At 36.2% G+C, this 25,516-nt stretch overlaps 1 protein-coding gene and 1 pseudogene across 1 annotated transcript in view; one reads left to right on the top strand and one right to left on the bottom strand.

Annotated features, from left to right (window-relative positions):
* Positions 1 to 22,990, top strand: part of FBXO33 (F-box protein 33) — a 32,217-nt gene extending 9,227 nt beyond the window's left edge. Inside the window, exons 2-4 of the mRNA XM_029238642.1 lie at positions 17,574 to 17,684; positions 18,473 to 19,158; positions 21,631 to 22,990. Of these exons, the coding sequence (XP_029094475.1) occupies positions 17,574 to 17,684; positions 18,473 to 19,158; positions 21,631 to 21,902 (1,069 nt within the window). The 3' untranslated portion in view covers positions 21,903 to 22,990. The remainder of the gene's footprint in view (positions 1 to 17,573; positions 17,685 to 18,472; positions 19,159 to 21,630) is intronic.
* LOC114904559 lies at positions 20,186 to 20,982 on the bottom strand (annotated as a pseudogene).
* Positions 22,991 to 25,516: the final 2,526 nt, after the last annotated feature.

The raw sequence follows: 25,516 nt of genomic DNA, 5'->3' as shown, positions 1-25,516 counted from the left end.
TTCACTTATTCTAATAGTTCTTGTATGGAGACTTTAGGGTTCTCTATGTAGAGTATCTTATCACCTGCAAATAGTGACAGTTTTACCTCTTCTCTTCCAGTTTGGATACCTTTTGTTTCTTTTTCCTGTCTGACTTCTGTCACTAAGACTTCTAGTACAATATTAAATAGAAATGGTGAGAGTGGGCATCCTTGTCTTATTCTTGAATTTAGTGGAAAGGCTTTCAGCTTTTCACTGTCGAGTATTATGTTGGCTGTGGGTTTGTTGTAAATGGCATTTATTATGTTGAGATAAGTTCCCTGTATACCCATTTTGGTGAGAGTTTTTATCATGAATGTGTGTTGAATTTTGTCAAATGCTTTTTCTGCATCTATTGAGATGATCATGTAGTTTTTGTCTTTCCTTTTGCTAATGTGGTGTATCACGTTGATAGATGTGCATACATTGAACCATCCTTGTGACCCTGGAATGAATCCAACTTGATCATGGTGTATGATCCTTTTTATGTGTTGTTGGATTTGGTTTGCTAATTTTTTTTTGAGAATTTTTGCATCTATATTCATCAAAGATACAGGCCTGTAATCTTTTTTAGTAGTGTCTTTGTTTGGTTTTGGTATCAGGGTGATGGTGGCTTCATAGAATGAACTTGGGAGTGTTCCCTCCTCTTCAATCTTGTGAAATAGTTTGAGAAGGACAGGTATAAGTTCTTATTTGTATGTTTGGTAGAGTTCTCCAGTGAAGCTGTCTGGTCCTGGACTTTTGTTTGCAGGGAGTTTTTTTTTTTATTACAGGTTCTGTGTTCACTTTTAGTGACCAGTCTGTTCAAATTATGTTTCTTCTTGGCTCAATTTTGGCGGGCTCTGTGTTTCTAGAAACTTACCCATTTCTTCTGGGTTGTCCAATTTTTTAAGTTGTATGTTTTTCATACAACTTAAGTATGTATATTAATATACTTAAGTATGTATATTAATATACTATGTGTATAAAAACTATGGTTGAAAAAATAAGTGCAAATCACAGGTCTTGAGAAGAGAATTTTCACTTTTCTGAGCAAATATGTTATTTTAGAGGTATTCCTAGTGTATAATGTACCTGAAAACTGATCTACACTATAAATCCATGATGTGTGAGGTATAGATAAAAAGCCCCTAGTTTTTGTCATGAATTAAGGTAAATAAACTATTCAACATATTTGTTGAATGCCAGGCCTTGTTCTAGTGACTGGGGATACAGCATTAATTAAAAAGCTGTGCCATCATAGAGCTTATTCTAGTGGGAAAACAAGACAAATAAAATATATAGTATTACAGTTACATGTCATACATGCTATGACACAAAATGAACCAGTGAAGGGAGATGGGAATGGTGGAGGTGGGAAGGAGGGTTGCTGTGTAAAATGGGGAATTTAAGGAAGGTCTTAACTGCTGAAGTAGTATTTGAAGGAAGGGAGGGACTAAGCCATGTGTGTGTCTCTCTCTGGAAAGTGATTCCTGGGAGAAGTAGCAGTAAGTGGAGGAGTGGCTCTGCAGTGGGACTATGACTGGCATGGTTAAGTAAAACAGCATAGAACCAATGAGATGTAGAAAAGGTCAGCCAAGTAAGAGGGAGAGGTGATATGGAAATCAGTAGGCCTTTATTGGGCTTTTATAAAGACTTTGACTCTAACTGACATGAGGAGCCATGAAAGGGTTTTGTGACAAGGAGTGACATGACCTAATAGTTCAAAAGGAATATTCTAGCTGCTGTTTTGGGAATAGTTTGTAGCAGGACAAGGGTAGAAGCAATGAGCTGGTTATGAGGCTATTGCAGTAACCCAGACAAGACATGATGGTGGCATGGACCAGGGTGGGAGCAGTGGAAGTGATAAGTAGTCTGATTATTTATTTTTATCTGGAGGCCTTCTAGAAGTAGAATGTAAGTATGAAAAATTAGATACAATTGTTCAGCTAACATTACAGTGCTCTTTTAATTGCTACTCCCTAAATATATCTATAAAGATATTTCCTTTGGCTGTTTTTATTCATTTTGTTTTCCTTTTGTGTTTAAAAAAAAAAGAAGAAAAGAAAAAAAAGGAAATACGTAGGCTTTGGACACAGTTTATTTTCTGAAAGCATGGCTTATCTTTGATATTTAGCTCCTTTACCACCAAATACTTTCAAGCAGGGCCTGGTTCATATAGGCCTACGTAAATTAGAACCAGTTTGTTGAATTTCCTCAGAAACTTCTTGGCCTTCCTTACTGCAGTCATTTGGATTTTTTTTTTTTTTCTCCTCTTCTCCTCCCTCACTTTCCTGCTTCATGTGAACCCATTACTCCTTGGAATTTGCCTAAGTCTGGCCCACATATGGGCTGTGGGTTCAAGATGGTAGGACTAAGTGGAAAAGAATAAGTAAGTGGTACTCTGCACAAGGCTTCTTCCCTTCCTTTGTCCCAAATCACTGGTCTTATCACTGTTAATGCTACATCAGGTAAATCTGTTTTTCTATCGAGAAACTCATCATGTGTACTCTTCTATTACATCTCTTAAGTGGACAAGGAAAAAGCAGGAAACAGGGGCCACACTTGAGCTACCTTTTAACCTGGTTTGTTACTCAGATGTTGCTGGTAACTTCCAAAAAGAATCTCATTCTTAGAAACCTCAAAAAAGCAACTTTGGTTCAAGGCAAAGAAGAAAGGCTTCACCTGAGGCAAGAGACTTTGATCTTATGTATCTTAGATTCACCTTCTCAAGCCACACACCTTCTCCGTAACAAAGTCCTAGTAGAGTCACCACCATGTTCGTGGGGCAGGGTAAGGTCCAGTCATATTGCCAGTACTGCAGAGAGCTGAGTGGATGTGTTCTTGATGGTCCTTAAAATCCTAAACTAGTTCTCCCAGAGAAACAGCAGTACTGAACAACCAACCATATGAGGTAGGCAGCAGTATTATCTCTATTTTAAGGATGGTGAAACTGAGACACAGAGTAGTTAAGTGAGCTTGCCATTTACACAATTAGAGAAATGACTGCCTTTTTTTTCTAATTTTTTAGTGAAATTTTTGAACACATGCAAAAACTAGACAAAGAACCTATCATCCAGATTCAGTATTTAAAGATTTTTGCCACGTTTGCTTTCTTTTATCTGTACTGAAGTATTTGAAAGGAAATCCAAGATATAGATGTCATTTTATACTGCACACTTCAATACAAAATTCTGAAAATTATGGACATTTTTATATATAACCACAGTGGCATTAATAGACTTAACAAAGTTGTCGATAATTCTTTAGTCTCACCTGATTTTTTTTAGTCTTTTTAAAACCTTTATTTCCACTCCAAGAGTCTAAACTCATAGACATTTGTAATTTAATCACAGTAACTTTTCATGTAATTGGCACACAATACATATTTTGACAACTGAATGAGCAAAGAGTAGGAGAGCAGTCTGTAGACTAAGTTTCTAAATTATAAGTACTTAACAATCTGACTTCACTCTGAATCTGAAACTGATGACTTTTAAAAATAGGATTAAAGAAGAATGCAATTAGGTTGAAGAAATTCATTCTCTTTTTGCAATAGTATTAGAAAGATTGATTATCAAACACTTTATGATTTTGTGCTCTTTCACAGCACATCTTAGGATTTGCAAAGGGACTATTAAGTAGGTTGTATCCTATTAATATTACCATAGGAACAGAGCTAAGTTGATTTGAAGAATTAAGATGAAAGAAAATATTTCTAACCAACTGAACAGTTTTCCCAGTATGTTTTTGTTACCTGCCTTTTGAGCAAAGGCATGTTGTGGACATTGTGCAGGAAAGAACTCAGTATTGTATACCTGGAACTAAAACAGAGATCTTCCAGACAGTCTCCTTATATTAACTTGTTAAATTTTACTAACATGCAGGGCGTTAATTTTTTTTTTTAAGATTTTGATGTGAATTAAGCTTTTATGAAGGTGAAAGCTATGTAAAGCTAATCTAAAGTAAAAATTCACCAGAGGTAATTCTAGTAAAATGTGAAACATCCTTTTACAAAATTGGAATAATAATATATATGTGGTTTTGAATAAACCTTTAGCCAGACTCATCAAGAAAAATCTCAAACAACCTAAACTTACACCCAAAGAAACTAGAAAAAGAAGAAAAAACAAAACCTAAAGTTAGTAAAAGGAAATAAATAATAAAGGTCAGAGCAGAAATAAATGAAATAGAGACTGAAAAAACAATATAAAAGATCAATGAAACTAAGAGCTGGTTCTTTGAAAAGATAAATAAAATTGATAAACCTTTAGCCAGACTCAGCAAGAAAAAAGAGAGAGGGCCCAAATCAATAAAATCAGAAATGAAAAAGAAGTTACAACCAAACACTACAGAAATACAAGGATCCTAAGAGATTACTACAAACAACTATACACCAACAAAGTGGACAAGCTAGAAGAAAAGGACAAATTCCTATATATGTGCACTCTCCCAAGACTGAACCAGGAAGAAATAGAAAATATGAACAGACCAATGACTAGTAGTGAAACTGAATTTCATTTTTTTAAAAAACAGCCAATAAACAAAAGTCCAGGACCAGATGGCTTCACAGGTGAATTCTACCAAATGTTTAGAAAAGAGTTAACACCTATGCTCTCAAACTGTTCCAAAAAGTTGCAGAGGAAGGAACACTTCCAAACCCATTCTATGAGGGCAGCAGCATCCTGATACCAAAGTCAGAAAAAGACACCACCCTGATACCAAAACCAGAAAATGACACCACAAGAAAAGAAAATTACAGGCAACAGTAATTTTCAAATTTCTGTGTTGATCACTGATCAACATAGATGCAAAAGTCCACAACAAAATATTAGAAAACTGAATTCAGCAATACATTAAAAGGATCATACACCATGATCAAGTGGGATTTATCCTAGGGATGCAAGAATGGTTCATTATCCATATATCAATCAATGTGATACAACGCATTAACAAATTGAAGAATAAAAATCGTGTGATCATCTCAATAGATGCAGAAAATGCTTTTGACAAAATTTAACATCCACTTATGGTAAAAAACTCTCCACAAAGTGGGTATAGAAGGAACAAAGTAAAGGCCATATATGACAAGCCCACAGCTTATCATCAGACAGTGAAAAGCTGAAAGCGTTTCCTCTAAGATCAGGAATAAGACAAGGATGCCCACTTTCACCACTTTTATTCAGCATAATATTCAAAGTCCTAGCCACAGCAGTCAGACAAGAAAAAGAAATGAAAGGAATCTAACCTGGGAAAGAAGAAGTAAAACTGGCACTGTTTGCAGATGACATGATACTATATATAGAAAATCCTAAAGACACCACCAAAACCTATTAGAACTCATCAATGAATTCAGTAAAGTTACAGGATACAAAATTAATGTGTAGAAATATGTTACTTTTTTATATACCAACAATGAACTACCAGCAAGTGAAATTAAGAGAACAATCCCATTTACCATCACATCAGAAAAAATGAAATAACTGGGAATAAATCTAACTAAGGAGGTGAAAGACCTGTATTCCAAAAACTATAAGACATTGATGAAAAACATTGAAAAATGACACAAAGAGAAAAATATACCATGCTCATAGATTGGAAGAATCAGTATTATTACCATGCTACCCAAAGCAATTTACAGATTCAGTGCAATCATTATCAAAATACCAATTACATTTTTCACAGAACTAGAATAAATAGTTCTAAAATTTGTATGGAAACACAAAAGACACCGAATAGCCAAGGCATTCTTGAGAAAGAAGAACAAAGCTGGAAGTATCACACTCTTTGATTTCAAACTATACTACAAAGCTACAGTACTCAAAACAGTATGGTACTGGCACAAAAACAGACAACATAGATCAATGGAACAAAACAGAAAGCTCAGAAATGAGCCCACACTTATATGATCAACTAACCCACAACAAAGAAGCTAAGAATATACAATGGGAAGATGTATAAAGGCAGCCTTTTCAGTGTTGGGAAAACTGGACAGCAACATGCAAAAGAATCAAACTGAACTATTTTTTCACACCATATACGAAAGTAAACTGAAAATGGATTAAAGACTTAACTGTAAGACCTGAAACCATAAAAAGTCTAGAAGAAAACATAGGCAGTATGCTCTTTGATATCAATCTTAGCAATATTTTTTTGCATATGTTTCCTCAGGCAAGGGAAACAAAAGCAGAAATAAACAAATGGGACTACATCAAACTAAAAAGCTTTTGCACAGTGAAGGAAACTATCAACAAAACAAAAAGGCTGCCAACTAAATAGGAGAAGATATTCACAAATGAGATATCCCATATGGGGTTAATATCCAAAATATACAAAGAATTCATAAAACTCAACATCAGAAAAACAAAAAACCCAATTATAAAATGGGCAGAGGAGCAGAACAGACATTTTTCCAAAGAAGACGTACAGATGACCAACAGGTACATGAAAAATGTTCAGCGTCACTAATCATCTGGTAAATGCAAATCAAAACCACAATGAGATATCACCTCACACTTGTCAAAATGGCTCTTATCAAAAAGGCAACAATAACAAGTATTGGCAAGGATATGGAGAAAAGGGAACCCTCCATGCACTGTTGGTGGGATTGTAAATTGATGGGGCCACTATGGAAAACAGTATGGAGGTTCCTCGAAAAATTAAAAATAGAAGTATGATATGATCCAGCAATTTCATTCCTGGGTAACATGGTAAAGAAAAAAATTTTAAGGGTATCGTATATATGTTGTATACATACATATGTGTGTATATATGACAACTTATTTTAAAGTTTATAAGAAGAAGCAAAAGATCTAGAATAGCCAAGACAATATTGAAGAAGAAGAACAAAGTCAGAGGACTGAGACTACCTGACTTGAAGACTTACTGTAAACTATACTAATCAAGACTGTGGAATTGATGAAAGTCTAGATAAATAGGTGGAACAGAATAGAAAGCCCAGAAATAGACACACATAAAGTCAACTCATCTTTGACAAAGGAGCAAAGGCAATATAATAGACAAATATAGTCTTTTCAACAAATAGTGTTGGAACAACTGGACATCCACATTGGGGGGATAAAAGAGAATCAAGACACAGACTTTATATGTTTCACGATAATTAGCTCAACTTAGGATCACAGACCTAAGTGTAAAACACAAAACAACTCCTAGAAGATAACAGGAGAAAACTTAGATGATCTAGGGTTTGGTGATAACTTTTTTGATACAATATCAAAGGGATGATCCATGAAAAGAAGAATTGATAAGCTGGACTTCATTAAAATTAAAAATTTCAGTCTGTGAAAGACACTGTCAATGGAATGAAAACCCACAGACTGGGAGAAAATATTCATAAAAGACATCTGTTAAAGGCCTATTGTCCAAAATATACAAACAGCTCCTAAAGTTCAATAATAATAAAGCAAGCAACCCTATTAAAAAGTGGGCCAAAGACCTTAATAGACATCTCATCAAAGAAGATATATAATTGGCAGATAAGCATGTGAAAAGGTGCTCCACACATATGTCAAATTAAAACAATGAGACGCCACTACACACTTATTAGAATGACCAAAATCCAGAACACTGACAACACCAAATGCTGATGAGGATGTGGAGCAACAGGAACTCTCATTCACTGTTTGTGGGAATGCAAAATGGTACAGCCACTTTGAAAGACAGTTTGGCAGTTTCTTACACCACTAATTCTCCTCCTACCATACGATCCAAATATCATGCTCCTACCCAAAGGAGTTAAAAACTTTTTTGTCCACACAAAACCCAGCACACAGGTGTTTATAGCAGCTTTGTTTCTAATTGCCAAAACTTGGAAACATCCAAGATGCCCTTAAGTAGGTGAATGGATAATCTGGTATGTCCAGACAGTGAAATAATATTCAGCACTAGAAAAAAAAATGACCTATCAAGCCGTGAAAAGACATGGAGGAAACTTAAATGCATATTGGCAAGTGAAAGAAGCCAGTCTATAAAGGATATATACTGAATGGTTCCAACTATATAACATTCTGGAAAAGACAAAACTATGGAGACAGTAAAAATATCAGTAGTTGCCAAGGGCTAGAGGGAATAGAGGGAGGACTAGGTGGAGCACAGAGGAATTTTTAGGGTGGTGAAGCTTTTCTGAATGATACTGTAGTGATGTATACATGTCATTTTGCATTTGTCCAAACTCATAGAAGGTACAGCATGGAGAGTGAACTGTAATGTGAACTATGGGCTTTGGATAATATTGATGTTTAAATGTAAATTCATCAGTTGTAACAAATATACCACTTTGGTGGGGGATGTTGATGATGGGAGGTTATGTGTGTATGGAAGTAGGGGGTATAAACGTGAGAAATCTGTACTTTCTGATCAATTTTGCCGTGAATCTAAAATTACTTTAAAAATAAAAAAAGACGTGTATGTATGTTTAAAATTCTTCTCTAAAAGATGATTAGACCAATAAAGCATCTTCTGATAGTTTGTCTTCAGAGAATTAAACTTAGTATACCAAAGCATGATTAGCCTTGATATTGTTTATATCGCAGTCAACTTTGTGTATTAGTCCATGACATGAGAATTATCTTGGTTTTATCTGAAGAAACTACGGGATTTTAAAATACCAGGATTTAACTAGCCTGCGTTCTTAATTGACAAAAGAAATTTATAAATTCCATATGCTTTCCACCCACTTCCCCACTTGAATCTGAAACAAATTACCCTCTATTTCAGCAGTACTCCTTTGCATTTATAATTATTTTCATATGCGAAGGGCTTCTGACTCAGAAGCAAGAAGATTCTGCATTAAAAAGAAAATAGGGGGACTTCCCTGGCGGTCCAGTGGTTAGGACTTCACCTTCCAATTCAGGGGGTGAGGGTTCAATCCCTGGTCGGGGAGCTAAGATCCCACATGCCTCACGGCCAAAAAACCAAAACATAAAACAGAAGCAATATTGTAACAAATTCAATAAAGACTTTTAAAATGGTCCACTTCAAAAAAAATCTTAAAAAATAAAGAAAAGAAAATAGGAAACAATTAAGGCTTCCATTATTGTATTTATCTTATACCAGGTTATCTGTGAAAGAATCCAACAAAGTAAATGAAATTTGCTTAGAGTTTTACTTGGTATTTATGTAGGTTTTACAGGAAAATACAGCCTAGAAATATAAATTATCCTTAGAGAATCCTAAATTGAAATCACCCTGGGAGCTAGTATGAACAGTACCAAAAAAAAAGTGCCAAATTTAAGAGGCCTTTTTATTTATTTATTTATTTATTTGGTCTTTGTTGCTGCTCATCAGCTTTCTCTAGTTGTGGTGAGCAGGGGCTACTCTTTGTTGCGGTACGTGGGCTTCTCATTGCAGTGGCTTCTTGTTGCAGAGCACAGGCTCTAGGCGCGCGGGCTTCAGTAGTTATGGCATGTGGGCTCACTAGTTGTGGCTCGCAGCCTCTAGAGTGCAGGCTCAGTGGTTGTGGCGCACAGGCTTAGTTGCTCCGCAGCGTGTGGGATCTTTCTGGACCAGGGCTTGAACCCGTTTTCCCCTGCATTGGCAGGCAGACTCTTAACCACTGCGCCAGCAGGGAAGTAACTAAGAGACCTTATTTTCTTTGAGAGGTTAACTGAGCAGACAGTCTAGCACTTTTGTGAAGAAAAGGTTGGGCTAGAATTTTTTGAGGATGATTAAACACTATATATATGACAAAGTTCTTTAAGAATTTCCAAAGTAAAGCATTTTAACTTTCACCAGAAACAGGGAAACTCCATGTAATTTATGGGTTTTTGTTTTGGTTTTGGTTTCGGTTTTGGTTTTTGACAGCTTTGACTTAGGTTGATTAAAAAGTAGCATTTCTGATAAAAAAAAGTCTTCTTCTTAGAATTTGAAGGCTTGACAACAAAATTGACAAACACTCAACACTCTAGGTCCAAAGTAAATTAGGTATTGGTCCTAACATAAATGTACTTAAATTTTGCTTCTCCTTTTACTACTTTTGTGTTAATCTTTATAGTAATCTCTGTCATTAGCCGATGGCTGCTTGTTCTTTCTTAACTTACAGAGAGAAGTAACTCTTAGAACTTGGCAGTTGTGAGAAGGGGTATACATTCGTAAATGTGGGTAGTATTACATTTTAAGTGTGGACGGGTCATGTATGTAAGTCTAGAGTTTTTGTTGTTTTTGTTGTTTTACTGTTGTGTTTTTTAACATCCCCATAGGACTCTAGGCCTAGGTCAATGGTTCCTGATCTTTTTTGGTTAATCTTTGAGGAGCTGATGAAAGCTAGTGATCCTTCTCCAGAAAGTGCACATAAACACAATGTTTTGTCAACAGTTTCTAGGATGGACTTCAGCTTAAGAGCCTATAAATCCTTGTTTTTGTATCATTTGGATGTATTTATTTATGTAATATTGGGGGGGTATTTTTTTATATTTCTTAAAAATTTTTATCACAGTGTAGTTGATTTACAATGTTCTGTTAATTTCAGGTGTACAGCAAAGTGATTCAGCTATATATATACATATATTCATTTCAGATTCTTTACTTATATAGGTTATTACAGGATGTTGAGTAGACTCTCCTATACTATACAATAGGTCTTTATTGGTTATCTATTTTGTATATAATTGTGTATGTTAATCCCAAGCCCCTAATTTATCCTTCCACCCGATGTTTCCCCTTTGGTAACCATAAGTTTGGTTTCAAATCTGAGTCTGTTTCTGTTCTGTAAATAAGTTCTTTTGTATCATTTTTTAATTGGATTCCACATATGAGTGATATCATCATACTTCATTTCGTATAATAATCTTTAGGTCCATCCATGTTGCTGCAAATGGCATTATTGCATTCTTTTTTATGCCTGAGTAATACTCCATTTTATATATGTACTACATCTTCTTTATCTATTTATCTGTCAATGGACATTTAGATTTCTCCCACGTCTTGACTATTGTAAATAGTGCTGCAGTGAACACTTGGGGTGCGTGTATCTTTTCGAAGTAAGGTTTTTCTCCGGATATATGCCCAGGAGTGGGATTGCTGGATCATATGGTAGCTCTATTTTTAGTTTTTTAAAGTAATCTCCATACTGTTCTCCGTAGTGGTTGTACCTATTTACATTCCCACCAACAGTGTAGGAGGGTTCCTTTTTCTTGACACCCTCTCCAGCATTTATTATTTGTAGATTTTTTAATGATGGCCATTCTGGCCGGTGTGAGGTGGTACCTCATTGTAGTTTTGATTTGCATTTCTCTAATAATTAGCGATGTTGAGCATCTTTTCATGTGCCCCTTAGCCATCTGTATGTCTTCTTTGGAGAAATGTCTATTTAGGTCTTCTGCCCATTTTTTGATTGGATTGTTGCCTTTTTGATATTGAGCTGTATGAGCTGTTTGCATATTTTGGAAATTAAACCCTCATGGGTCGCATTATTTGCAAAAATTTTCTCCCATTCCGTGGGTTGTCTTTTCATTTTATTTATAGTTTCCTTTGCTGTGCAAAAGCTTTTGAGTTTAATTAGGTCCCATTTGTTTATTTTTGTTTTTATTTCCATTATTCTAGGAGATGGATCCAAAAAATATTGCTGCAGTTTATGTCAAAGAGTGTTCTGCCTATGTTCTCCTCTAAGAGTTTTATAGTATCCAGTCTTACATGTAGGTCTTTAATCCATTTTGAGTTTATTTTTGTATAAGGTATTAGAGAATGATCTAATTTCATTCTTTTACATGTAGCTGTCCATTTTTCCCAGCACCACTTACTGAAAAGACTTTTCTCCATTGTATATTCTTGCCTCCTTTGTCATCAATTAGGTGACCATAGGGATGTGGGTTTATCTCTGGACTGTCTGTCATGTTCCATTGATCTATATTTCTGTTTTTGTGCCAGTACCATACTGTTTTGTTTACTGTAACTTTGTAGTATAGTCTGAAGTCAGGGAGCCTGATTCCTCCAGCCCTGTTCTTCTTCCTCAAGATTGCTTTGGCTATTCAGGGTCTTTTGTGTTTCCATAGAAATTAAAAATTTTTTGTTCTAGTTCTGTGAAAAATGCCATGAGTAGTTTGACATGGATTGCATTGAATCTATAGATTGCCTTGGGTAGTATGATCATTTTAACCATGTTAATTCTTCCAATCCAGGGACACAGTATATCTTTCCATCTGTTTGTATCATCTTCAGTTTCTTTCAACAGCTCCTTATAGTTTTCAGAGTACAGGCCTTTTGACTCCTTAGGTAGGTTTATTCCTAAGTTGTTTTTTTTTTTCATGTGATGGTAAATGGGATTGTTTCCTTAATTTCTCTTTCTGCTATTTCATTGTTAGTGTATAGAAATGCATCAGATTTCTGTAAATTAATTTTGTATTGTACAACTTTACTGAATTCATTAATTATTAGAAAGGTACAATCTCCTGACTGAACCAGGAAGAAATAGAAAATATGAACAGACCAATTACCAGTATTGAAACTGATTCAGTAATTTAAAGACCCTCAACAAACAAAAGTCCAGGACCAGATGGCCTCAAAAGTGCATTCTACCAAACATTTAGAGAAGAGTTAACACCTATCCTCTGAAATTATTACAAAAAATTGCAGAGGAAGGAACTCTTCCAAACTCATTCTATGAGGCCACCATCACCATAATACCAAAATCAGACAGAGGTATCAGACAAGAAAAGAGAACTACAGGCCAATATCACTGATGAGCATAGATGCAAAAATCCTCAACAAAACACTAGCAAAATAATTCCAACAATACATTAAAAGTATCATACACCATGATCAAGTGGGATTTGTCCCAGGGATGCAAGGATTTTTCAATATCCACAAATCAATCGGTGTCATACACCACATTAACAAATTGAAGAATAAAAACCATATGATCATCTCAATAGATGCAGGAAAAAGTTTTGATAAAATTCAACATTCATTTATGGAAAAAAAAAAAACTCTCCAGAAAGTGGACATAGAGGGAACATACCTCAACACAATAAAGGCCATATATGACAGAGCCACAGCAGCTTGGAAACCCTTTCCAGGCCATTATCTGAAGCAGTCATAGTGCTCATCTCATTTTATTCCATCCTTCAGTGATCACAGTCCTATATTGTTTATCGTCCAGTGTGTGAAAACTGTTGTCTCACATATTTTGTCCACTTTTCTTGTTGTTTACAGTGGGAAGGCAGTTCTTGTAGCTGTTTAATCCTTTGTGGAAGAAAAGCTTCTCACACATGTGTTTTAATACCACAAAGGACAGTGTTATGGTTATACAGTGATAATTAATGGAAACTGGGTTGGAAGGAGAAAAATACTAAGATTGTATGACTTGTTTAGGACTCTGAATATTAATAGAAATCGAATGTGATATCTTTATTTTCTACTTTATATAAAAACTTGTTCTCTGAAAATAAATATTCTTTTAGATACAAGGTCTTAAATTTTCCTTTCTAGAAGAGGTTATCAACATCTGCTCTGAGAAGCAAATCAACCTCTTTATAATTCATGGATGTGGTGGCAACTTCAGAATAAAGAAAGGGTAAAAGGGAAAATACTTTAAAAGCAGTCATAATTATATATATAGCAGTGTACTTTGGAGTCTGATATGGTAGCCATGCTCTCAGGAACAGTTTTATAACCTTTTTTTAAATGGGAAAAAAGATTTAAGTAGGTGTCTTCCTTTGAAATGTTTTGTTTTTTTTTTTCTTGCGGTATGCGGGCTCTCGCTGTTGTGACCTCTCCCATTGCGGAGCACAGGCTCCGGACGTGCAGGCTCAGCGGCCATGGCTCACGGGCCCAGCCGCTCCGCGGCATGTGGGATCCTCCCGGACCAGGGCACAAACCCGCGTCCCCTGCATCGGCAGGCGGACTCTCAACCACTGTGCCACCAGGGAAGCCCTGAAATGTTTTTAAGAATACAGTTTCTTTGGTAATCACATGGAAAGTTCATTAGGTTTTTTAGAGTGATTAAATTTTTTTTAAGTCAAGAAAATATTAGATTTTTTCCATTAGCAATCCTAATATATTCCTTGACATGTTCTACATTGGTTATTTTATAACCTTTTCCCATTTACCAGTATGATTCTTAATGCTTTTGTTCTTGATTTATGTGGAGTCCTCATATCTTAAATAATGACTGTAGCATTTGTTACAAATTTTTTTCTCATTGTGTTGGTTTGCCATTTTTAGTATACTATTAAATATCAAGGTTTTTATTTATATATAGTCAAAATTTTACCTCTTCCTTTCTGATTTATTCTGTTATTTCTAGGCTTAGAAAGCCTTATCTCAGAAATTAGATTAAAATTCTTTACATTTTCATGTACTTTTCATGTACGGTTTTACCTTGACTTTTTAGTATGTAATAATATCTCTGCAAATTATTTTGGTCTATTGAGTCAGAATTGGCTCTAATTTGATTTTTCTCCAAAACTGCTAATCACTTATCCCAATGCCATTTATTAAATATGCCTTTCCCTATTGATTTGTAATATCTTCTTTATCATTTATTAAAGTCTTTCATGTAACAGGGTCTACTTTTAGCTATCTGTTCTATTCCATTGACTTGTCTTCTTGTTTTTCTGCTAATACCAGTACTGATTTTGATATTGTTGGCCACATAGTACGCTTCACTATCTGGTATGAAAGTCCTTCATCCTTCCTTATCTTGCTAATCAAGATACCTTTACCTCTACCTTTACCTCTCATCTGGAGGCTTTTATGTATTCTCTAGTCCCTTCTGTTACTCCTTTTCATAGCATATTTTTAAAAATATTTGTATACACTATCTCTATTTCTAAACATCCAATCTGACCTCTTCTCATCACACTGTACAAAACAACTTCCATTCTGATCACCATGTTTCTAAGCCAAAGGGACATACATGTCTAGTCCTCATCTTATGAGACCTCATGACTCTGCTGTTGATCACTTTATTCTCTGTAAAATACTTATCCCTTGGTTTCTGTGACTTCCGTATTTCTGGCTTTTCTCCAACTTCTGACCCCTTCTTTTGAGCCTCATCCTTCACTAATTATTGGAATTCCTCATAACTTAAATTTTTGCCTGCTTTTCTTCTCATTTATGCTCTTTTCCTAAGCCCCATTCCCCCCATCCATGACTTCAATTATCATCCAGATAACTGCTCAGCTCTAGAACTGGAATAGCCTACTTGACATCTTAATTTGACTATTTTAAAGGCACTCAAGCTCAACATGTGCAAAATAGAGCTCATAATCTAACTATTCTACCACCTCACCTCCACCCCGTAAGCCCCCCCAAAACCCTAATTAATTTCTGATTCATTTCTATGAATCCTTGTCTGAATGAAAAGCTCTACCAGCTATGCAGTTACACAACCTCAAAAATTTAGGAGTTATTCTTGACTTCTCTCTCCCTCACCCCTTTATAGCTAATCCAGGACCTTTTCCTGTCCATTTTAGTAACTAAATATAGTTTTGAGACTGTCTTTTTTCCTTCACCTCTACCACTAAAAATCCAGTTCAGGATACCATTTTTTATCTCTATTACTAAAATACTCTCTTAACCAGTCTCCCCACTTAGACTCTGCCTCCTGCCAGGCTATACCAATGCTACAGCAATATTTTCCAGACACAAATTTAATCATTATTATTTCCTGCTTAAAATCATTTGGGGGCATCTCATTATTTTGAAGGCAAAACCCAGAAATTTTTATTTAGCATATAACTCAGTCTACCTCTACAACCTCATTTCACTTTATGTTCACACTCTCTGTATTCTAGATTCCTTTCCTTGAGTGTCTCAAGCTCACTTTGTTCCTTTCAACTTCAGGGGCTCTGCATATGCTTTTCCTTTTCCCTACAACAGCCTCTCCTCATGCTCCTTCTCCTGGTTAGCTCCCACATTTCCTTCAGGTCCCGTTTTTCATTAGTTTATTTAGGGAAGCCTTTTCTGACTTACACAGTGTCAGATATCCCCATTAAGATGTGACACCATGTGCTTGTCCTTCACAGCGCTTAATCCCTGTCATGTCTCTGATGGAGCACACAGTGCCTGGTATTTAGTAGACCCTCAGAGAATTTGGTTGAATGAATAAATGAATTAATGATTATTCTTCAAGCTAAGTTTTAGAATCATCAGGTTTTTTAGTGAAACTAAGGCTTAATTTGGGAAAATGTGACATACTATCAAGAAGTGTTATCTTTCGTTTAATCTTCTTTTGTCACTCTTGTGATTATACATTTCTTATTAAAGTTATCCCAAACTTCTGTGTTACAGATGTAATCTCTAGTGCTTATGTTAAAAAGGAAACAGCAGACCCAAAATGGAGTCACTTATGCTAAACCCTGTGTCACCAAACTAAGACTTAATACCTAGCTCAATTGCAGTTCCAGTCTACCCCAGGAATGTAATCAGTCAACCTGGTCAGCATTAGTAAGGTAATCTGCCCTATAGGCCCTTCAGTTCCCTTTAGGAGGGTGACCATTGCCTGCAACAGTGCATTATTTGCTAATAATTTACATTTTCTGCCCCCTTTCCACCTTTAAAAGCCTTTCCTTTTCTACAGCTCTGCAGAGCTCCTTTCTATTTGCTACATAGGATGCTGCCCGATTCATGAATCTTTTTTTTTTTTTTTTGCGGTACACGGGCCTCTTACTGTTGTGGCCTCTCCCGTTGCGGAGCACAGGCTCCGGACGCGCAGGCTCAGCGGCCATGGCTCACAGGCCCAGCCGCTCTGTGGCATGTGGGTTCTTCCCGGACCGGGGCACGAACCCATGTCGCCTGCCTCGGCAGGCGAACTCTCAACCACTGCGCCACCAGGGAAGCCCCATGAATCTTTTAATAACCAAGTTGATCTTTAAATTTACTCAGTTGAATTTTTGTTGTTTAACCATTATTATTAGCATTTAGGAATTTTTAATCTTTATCCTGTAATCAACTTTCTCCTACTTTATTTAGAATTTTACTGTTAGAAAAATATGTTTTGTAGCTAAAGTTACTAAAATTGAAAGATTTTTACATATTTTTTTTGATAAGCTGTACATTTGGTCATAAAACTGGGGAAGGTTCTCTAGATTTTAGTTAAAGAATATTTCTTACTGAGACGATATCTCCGGGGCAGTGCCCCACCCTTGAGCATTTAACACACTAAGTTAACTGGTTTGGGGAAATTTTATATTACAGTTAACATATATATAAAACTTAGATCTTAAATAGTTCTTTCATGTGTCATTTTGTTATTTATTCATCCCTAAACCTTTAATGTAGCTAGTATTATTACTGATAAAGAATTGAGTCCCAGAGACTTTAAGAAGACTTTTCCCTGGTCACTAAAACATTGAGTTTCTGAACTAATTGTTATGCCTCATTCTTTAACGCTTATGCTATTTCTCTTGTATCACATTGCTTTTCATTGTATGTTAAAAGCAATCTGAAAGTACTTAATTGGATTCTAAATTATAAGATAGAAACATCTCTAGAATATTGGATTCTAAGTTATAAGATAGAAACATCTCTAGAATATCCCTTCTGCATATTTTTATTTTTAACATTTATATTTTTATGTTAATTATTTAGACAATTACTTTAAATTACTTCTCTTGTAGGAACCTCCAGAAGTTTAGCCTTTTTGGAGACATAAGCGTTCTACAGCAGCAAGGAAGTTTGTCAAACACATACCTCAGCAAGGTGGACCCTGATGGCAAAAAAATTAAACAGTAAGTTATATAGTTAGTGGAAAGGGACTCATATTAATAACAATTTCAGTTTTTTTCTGAAAAATTAGAAGATACAATTAGAAGAGTAATGATACTTGTTTCTGAAAAGAACATCTACCCTGGAAATGTCTTAACTATGAAATACAGTGATCAATACATGCCATTCCATGTCATAAATCTTTCAGACATATCAAAGAATTTACTGGGTAATTATTGCTATTTAAGACTGTTATTACTCTACTTGTCTTTGCTATAACATAAATTGTAAATCATCAGTCTTTTCTGACGTACTGGTGTAAAATGCTCCTTTACCTGAAGAATATATTTCTATATGTTTAATATATCTATTTGTTTAATACTTCTTATTCATTATATTTTATAACTTTTTTTTTTTTTTTGCGGTACGCGGGCCTCCCACCGCTGCGGCCTCTCCCACCGCGGAGCACAGGCTCCAGACGCGCAGGCTCAGCCGCCACGGCTCACGGGCCCAGCCGCTCCGCGGCACGTGGGACCCTCCTGGATCGGGGCACGAACCCGTGTCCCCTGCATCGGCAGGCGGACTCGCAACCACTGCGCCACCAGGGAAGCCCCCCATTATATTTATATGTGAAATTTAATGATAATATTACTTGTAGGTTGAACAGAAATTAACTAATGAGAGCAAATGGATCTCAACATTGTATGCCATTTAATTCCCTATTTTCAAAAATCAGTGTTAAAAAAAAAGTCAGTGTTAAAGATTAGAGCTAAGTCTTAACAGGATCGTGTGGCATGTGTTTTCCTTACAGAATTCAGCAGCTGTTTGAAGAAATACTTAGTAATAGTAGGCAACTGAAGTGGCTGTCTTGTGGGTTTATGCTGGAAATAGTAACCCCAACATCACTGTCATCTCTCTCAAACTCTATTGCCAACACCATGGAGCACCTGAGTTTACTGGACAACAATATTCCTGGTAACAGCACCCTTATCACCGCAGTAGAACTGGAGCAATTCGTGAATCTACGCTCACTTGCCCTGGATTTCTGTGACTTTACAGCTGAGATGGCAAGAGTCTTAACCGATAACAACCATGTGCCTTTGCAGCGACTTTCTCTCCTGGTCCACAATGTTTCCGTGATGCACAAGTCTCTGGACAACATGCCAAATGATGAGCATTGGAAAGCCTTGTCAAGAAAGAGCACCAACCTCCGAGTCTATATAATGGCTTTTGATATCAAGAGTGAAGATATGTTAAAGATTCTGAAACCCAGTATACCACTAGAGAGGATTCATTTTGACAGCTACATCACTTGTGTTTCAGGAGCTATTGTTGATCTTATATCTAGGCAGTATGACAAGTTCCTCACTCATTTTATATTAATGAATGATGTGATTGACACATCTGGTTTTCCAGATCTTAGTGACAACCGAAACGAAGATCCGTTGGTTTTATTAGCATGGAGGTGCACAAAGCTCTCTCTTCTGGCAGTTCATGGTAGGTGATTTTTGTTCACTATAATTTGATATTGATATTACACCTAAAACATTTTATACCAGTAAAAAGATAGCACTGGCATTTATACTGTCAAGAACTCTTATTAACAAGTTGATATACAGATTTTTATACTTTTTAACGTGTATAAGGTATACCACTTTTACAAGTGGAAAGTCATATTTTACCCTAAGTGTAGTGTTTCGTTCCAGCTCTCATGTTACTTTTTTCTTTTACCATGTGATTGATGGTATTCACAAAAATGGCATTTGAAATTATCTAAGAAAATATACATACATATCCACCTGCAGTAGATATATTTCTTTCTCTAATCATAAGAGCTCTTAAAAATATAACACAGAAGGAAGAAGAAAGTATGATTTCTTTCATGCTCACTGCCTAATCTTCTAGATTCTAGGTATCAACATGTTAATTTGTACAGTATTTTTTAAATGATGGTTCTCTTGGCTGGGATATGTTCTCTTCATACTGGCGGGCCTGTCATCTTGCTGTGAACTGTTTTCATTTGGAGAGCATTCCTCTTCTTACAAGTTAGAAGAACATATTACTTCCTTTCTGTAACTTATAAGACATTTAAAGAATACAAAATAGGAAGTCTCTATGAACATCTTAAACATACTTTATTATCTCTGTTTCATTATTTTTGAATTAATCTTTTAGCTGCATTTGAGCGGGAATATATTTTGCTTTTCAAGTTTTCCTTTATAATTTGGCCAGTCATCAGAGGTAATAGCAAAGAATAGATCAGTATTGAAGGTAATAAATAAAAAAGGATTTTTTTAATAGGATGAAGAAATGGCAGGTTATTGAAAATTAATTTAAGCCAGTCTTTTTAAACCTTTTTTTTGGGGGAGGGGCGCTGTGCCACGAGGCTTGCGGGATCTTAGTTCCCCAACCAGGGATTGAACCCGGACTCTGGCAGTGAAAGTGCCAAGTCCTAACCACTGCACCACCAGAGAATTCCCTAAAGCTTTTTTCTTTTCTTTTCTTTTTTTTTTAAACAGGCTATTTTAATATTTTTATTAAGGGCTATAAAAATATCCAGAAAGATAAATAAATGTGATGCAATGATATATGTCCTAATATGAAGAACTTTCTTTCACTGCATTGTTTTCCTTCACAATGGCCTTCAAATCACAGGAGGCAGTGATTCCATGCCATTTCCTCTTCTTTCATTACACGCTGCAGAATTTCTGAATCAGTATCCCGCCCTCAGTCTTCTCATTTATAAATCAAATTCATTTTCAATCCATTGTTTAGAGGGAGCGTATTTTTTTCTGTTCCACAAAGAGGACTTTTTTTTTCACTAGTGGATCATAATGCAAGACAGTCAGTTTCTCCCGCCGTCGGCTTCTCTTAGTGTTGAAGGAAAAACCTCTTCCAGCTTGGCTCAACATTTTCACCAGAATTGTTTTTGACTTGGTCTTGACAAAGGTGACCGCGGACAGGAACATGGCGACAGCAGCCTCGGTAACAGGTCCAAATTCCTAAAGCTTTTTTCTTTTATTAAGAAGTAAAATGTAGCTACAGCTAAAGCTCCTCCATCTATTCAACTTTATTCCTTTCCAGAGGTAACCACTATTCTAAAGTTAGTACCTATCATTCCCATATCTGTTTTATACTTTACATATTTGCTACTGACAATTAACAGTTTATCTTTAAAGTATCACTTTATAACTTTGGACTGTGAAGCACCATAAGAGATGACTTTTACTAATGAAAAATACCAGTTTACTATGCATTGTTTTGTTTTTTAATTTTTATATATTTTATTTATTTATTTTTGGCTGCATTGGGTCTTCGTTGCTGTGCATGGGCTTTCTCTAGTTGCAGCGAGCAGGGGCTACTCTTCGTTGTGGTGCACGGTCTTCTCATTGCATTGGCTTCTCTTGTTGCTGAGCACAGACTCTAGGCACGCGAGCTCAGTAGCTGTGGCTCGCGGGCTCTAGAGTGCAGGCTCAGTAGTTGTGGCGCACGGGCTTAGTTGCTCTGCGGCATTTGGGATCCTCCTGGACCAGGGCTTCAACCCATGTCCCCAGCATTGGCAGGCGGATTCTCAACCACTACGCCACCAGGGAAGTCCCCTATGTATTGTTAATAGATACATACATATGAAATAAAACTTTTTTTTTGATACGACACTGTCAGAAGCTATAAAATGATACTTTAAACTTTAAATGTCTTCAGTTTGACTAACTGAAATGATATCAGAATACGATTACAGCACCTATCTGTTCACCAGTCACAGTAATATTCTTGGAGACAGTATCAAGTATCTAGTCTTTTTTTCCCTGAGCTAAGCAATCATACTTCCTTTCAAATTTCAGCATATTTTTAAAGGCAAAGGACCCCCAAAGTGCTAAGTGAGATACAAATTTGTGGAAAAGACTAACTTATAAAACAGACAAAATAAAATGCAAGGAAATGACTGCTTCTCTTTTGCTTATTTTTAAGGTTACACAGTGTGGGCACACAACCTCATTGCCATTGCTCGTCTTCGTGGCTCTGATCTAAAAGTACTTGAAGTCACTGAAGAAAGCATTGATTTTGACCAAGGTGAACTGGCCGACCAGGATGTGGATCCAGTACATAACCTTATTGAGCAGGTATCCCTGGGCCTAGGTCAACCTTGGCATGCGATCATGGACATCGAATCACTCAGTGTCTTCACTGAACCAAATCGTCATTTTTACAGAGAGATGCAAAGCTTCAGCGAAGACATTTAGCTTTTTTTAAATGTACAATTCCTGTGGTTACATATGCAAGTAGGGTCCTATTACGTTTTTTTTTTTTCAGTAGTGTGAATTAATCCCTTTGTGCTGTGTTTAATCAGTATTAGCTTTATAGAATTATATATGTATATTCTACTTCTTGATCAAAGAACGTAGTCAGGTATTGGTTTAGAAGTTCAAAGTGACAATGTATAGGGCTTTCACGGTTAATGGACTTGTTACCAAACCTTAAGAATATACAACCGAAGGTTGTCTGAGGTTGCTGGCTAACTTTATTTTTTCACTGAGTTACTCTGCCTTTTGATGTTTTTATTCTTTGTGTGTCAGAGCTCAGGAGCCAAAATATTTTTATACATATATAGATATATATCCATAGCCTGGTGGATTTGTATGCAATGCACTGCATTCATTCATTGTGTGACAGCATTTCATTAATTTTTCTTTGAAATGGGAGGGAGGATAATACAATCCCAAATGAGTTACCTTTAACAGAAAAGCCAAGCCTTTAACTTTCATTACATATATAATAGTTGATATCACCAATTACCATTCTCAATTTTGTATAGTACTAGGTTAGAACACTGCTGAATCCTTTTTTTAAATGCATTTACATCGATACAAATACTCAAATTATTGGATTTTTTTAAACTATGTCTGACATAATTTAATTCATCAGTTACATCATACATTCAAGTTAGCTTTTTAGCCAAGATTTCAAATAGTGGAGGAAGAAAGAAACAATATTCCAGGGTAAAACCTCCTAAATGAGTATCAAAACACAGAGTTTGTAAACACACATGCTTGCAAACAAACATTAGTCGTGAAATCCCTAGCAACAAGTCACTGGATTTTTCTCTGTCAGCGCGCGTGTCAGCTGCCAAAGAATAGATTTAACTGAAGAAGTGCCCACATGCTGGCAGGGGCTGGCCCACTCTGGCCAGCCAGATACTGCTAGATTGTAATATTTAAGGTCGAATTTCGACCTGTGGTACACAGCTGTGCTGTGGCTCAGTCAGCAACCTCAGAACTCTGAAAAACAAAAAAAAAAAAAAAAAAAAAACAAAAAAAAAAGAAAAAAAAACCATGCACCTGTTTCACTGTGAATAGTGAATGTAAAGGAAAGAAAGGAAAAACTGAAAGCTTGTTCTATCACAGGTATGAGCTGCTATGATACATGAAGAACATTCCATGAAGTATGTTTTAAAACCTTGTTATATCTGAGAGGCTTTAAAAGCCGACTTAACTGTTTCAGGGCAACCGCGGTACAGACGTGGTCTCTGTGAGACTTCCACCTGACCCCAGTTTTAAGTGGTACGAATGTTGTGCATTTAATGTTAAAGGACAGTCTGCAATAATAAAGTAAGTAGCCAACGTGGGTGCCCAGCAGTGCTGAGACCTGGCTGCTCTAGTGTAAGCTTTGGAAACACAATTTATGCAACAAATGTCCAGATATGATTCTATTTATGGAAAAAGTTTATATGTATTTTACAAATGGTTTTACCATCTTATATTAAAATGACCTTTTGACAGGTGTGCACTGTTTTGTCTCCAGTGAGCACATACCATGCGGATTTTATATGTACATCAGTAGTGTGAATCCACTGGCACAGTGTGTGTAAATGCCAGATGTGGTGAGATTTTATCTTATAAATGTGATCAGATAAAATAACTCCTGACAGAAACTGTAAGGAAACCAGCTGAATGTTTGACCTGATGACTGATGTTGTTGTATGGTTTATGTTAAATGTATATTCTTTTAATCAATGAATAAAGCATTAAAAAGTGATCACTGTAACATTTTATTGTTCATGAAGCATGAAAACCTTTAGTGTTAAATAAACTGCAGTAATCCTTATAATGTGTATAATCATGTTAGCTCCTACTGTATTCTGATGCAGCAAAGCTTAAATTTGAGAATATATCATAAAACCTACAGGCAGAATACTTTGGAGGGTTTTAATTTTTTTTAACTCACTATGGCAAAACATAAGCTTAAAAGCAAACAACAGACTGTTTAGCACAAAATCCAAGTGTATTATGCATTTAGAGTACATTATTTATATTGTAAAACTTAATTTATAGACTATAGGAACTTCTTATTTTTAAAAATTCCTCTACTGGGTGAAGAAAGTACTTCAGTATGCCAGTACTAAATAGTTCTTAAACCCTTATACTGCTTTAGTTTGGCTTTGTCATCTCCATTCTTGGTTGCTGAGGCAAACTGCTATGGTTGATGAGAAAGAAAATGGCTGCTTTTCTTTCTTCCTTCTCTTCTTCCCTAATCGTTCCAGACACTGCCTCTTCACTGCCTCATCATGGAATAATCTGGTGTTCACAAAGAACTGTCTGTCATTAGACCTATTGCTCCCTTATTTCATGGACATATCTAACCCCTTTGGATGAATCAACATGTCTATGTATTTAAGGACTTCCCAGGTGGCTCAGTGGTTAAGAATCCGCCTGCCAGTGCAGGGACACAGGTTCGAGCCCTGGTCCGGGAAGATCCCATATGCTGCGGAGCAACTAAGCCCTTGCACGACAACTACTGAGCCTGCGCTCTACAGTCCGCGAGCCACAACTATTGAGTCCACGTGCCATAACTACTGAAGCCCACGCGCCTAGAGACTGTGCTCCGCAACAAGAAGCCACCGCAGTGAGAAGCCCACGCACAGCCACAAAGAGTAGCCCCCCGCTCGCTGCAACTAGAGAAAACCCGCGCGCAGCAACAAAGACCCAACGCAGCCAAAAATAATTAAAAAAAAACATGTCTGTGTATTTAAAATACCAAAACAGTACCCAAAACATATGAAAAAAGAAAGTCTATTAATATATATATATGTAGTATAAATGAAGTTGCATAGAGTAAAGCACTATACTGGGAGTGTCGACCTCTGTTTTCTCCACTAAGCTCTGACTCTAATGCTACATGAGCACAGACTCTTCCTTGAGCCTCACTCTCCTCATCTGTGAAATGAAGGATTCACCTTGGTTACCTAAAACTGATTCTTTATTGAAAGTTTCAGCTGTTAGTCTGACAGCTTATAGAAATGTACAAGGTCATCTTTGAACAAACGTATTAAATATTTTCAAAACACAGCTTACTATATGAAATTTATATATCTAAAATTACTTTCCCATTTCCTCCACCACCCTGGGAATAAAGAAGTTAGGGAGCTGGTAGGGTGGGGCTTGGGAAGGACAGTGTGCTTATGACTGAACACACAGATTCAGCAACTAACTTGCTTGAGGCTTATACAATAGCATGAACCAAACTGGATTGTTATGAAGCCAGTAGTATTAAATGGTGCTGATGGAGTAATATACAGCAGGTGTGAATAATACCCAAGAGTCACACCACATTGTCTATATCAATGCTTCCTAAGCTTTTTCATGTCCTGACACATAGAAAATATTATGCAGCATACTCGTTTAAACTAGAAGGAATTGAAGCAAAAAAAAAACCAAAAAACATTGTTTTCTTTATTATATAATTGATGAGAAAAATAAAATGCAGAGGCTTGGAGGAAATAATTGCTGAATTTGTATAAAACTTTCAAATAAAATCTTGTCAAATGTTTTAACTTATAACCTATTAAAAATTTTAACAT

Source organism: Monodon monoceros, unplaced genomic scaffold, assembly GCF_005190385.1.
Source record: "Monodon monoceros isolate NGI ecotype Baffin Bay Population unplaced genomic scaffold, NGI_Narwhal_1 Super_Scaffold_21, whole genome shotgun sequence".
NCBI classification, from domain to species: Eukaryota; Metazoa; Chordata; class Mammalia; order Artiodactyla; family Monodontidae; genus Monodon; species Monodon monoceros.
Note: the sequence above shows the minus strand (reverse complement) of the source record. Positions and strands in the feature narration are given on the sequence as shown.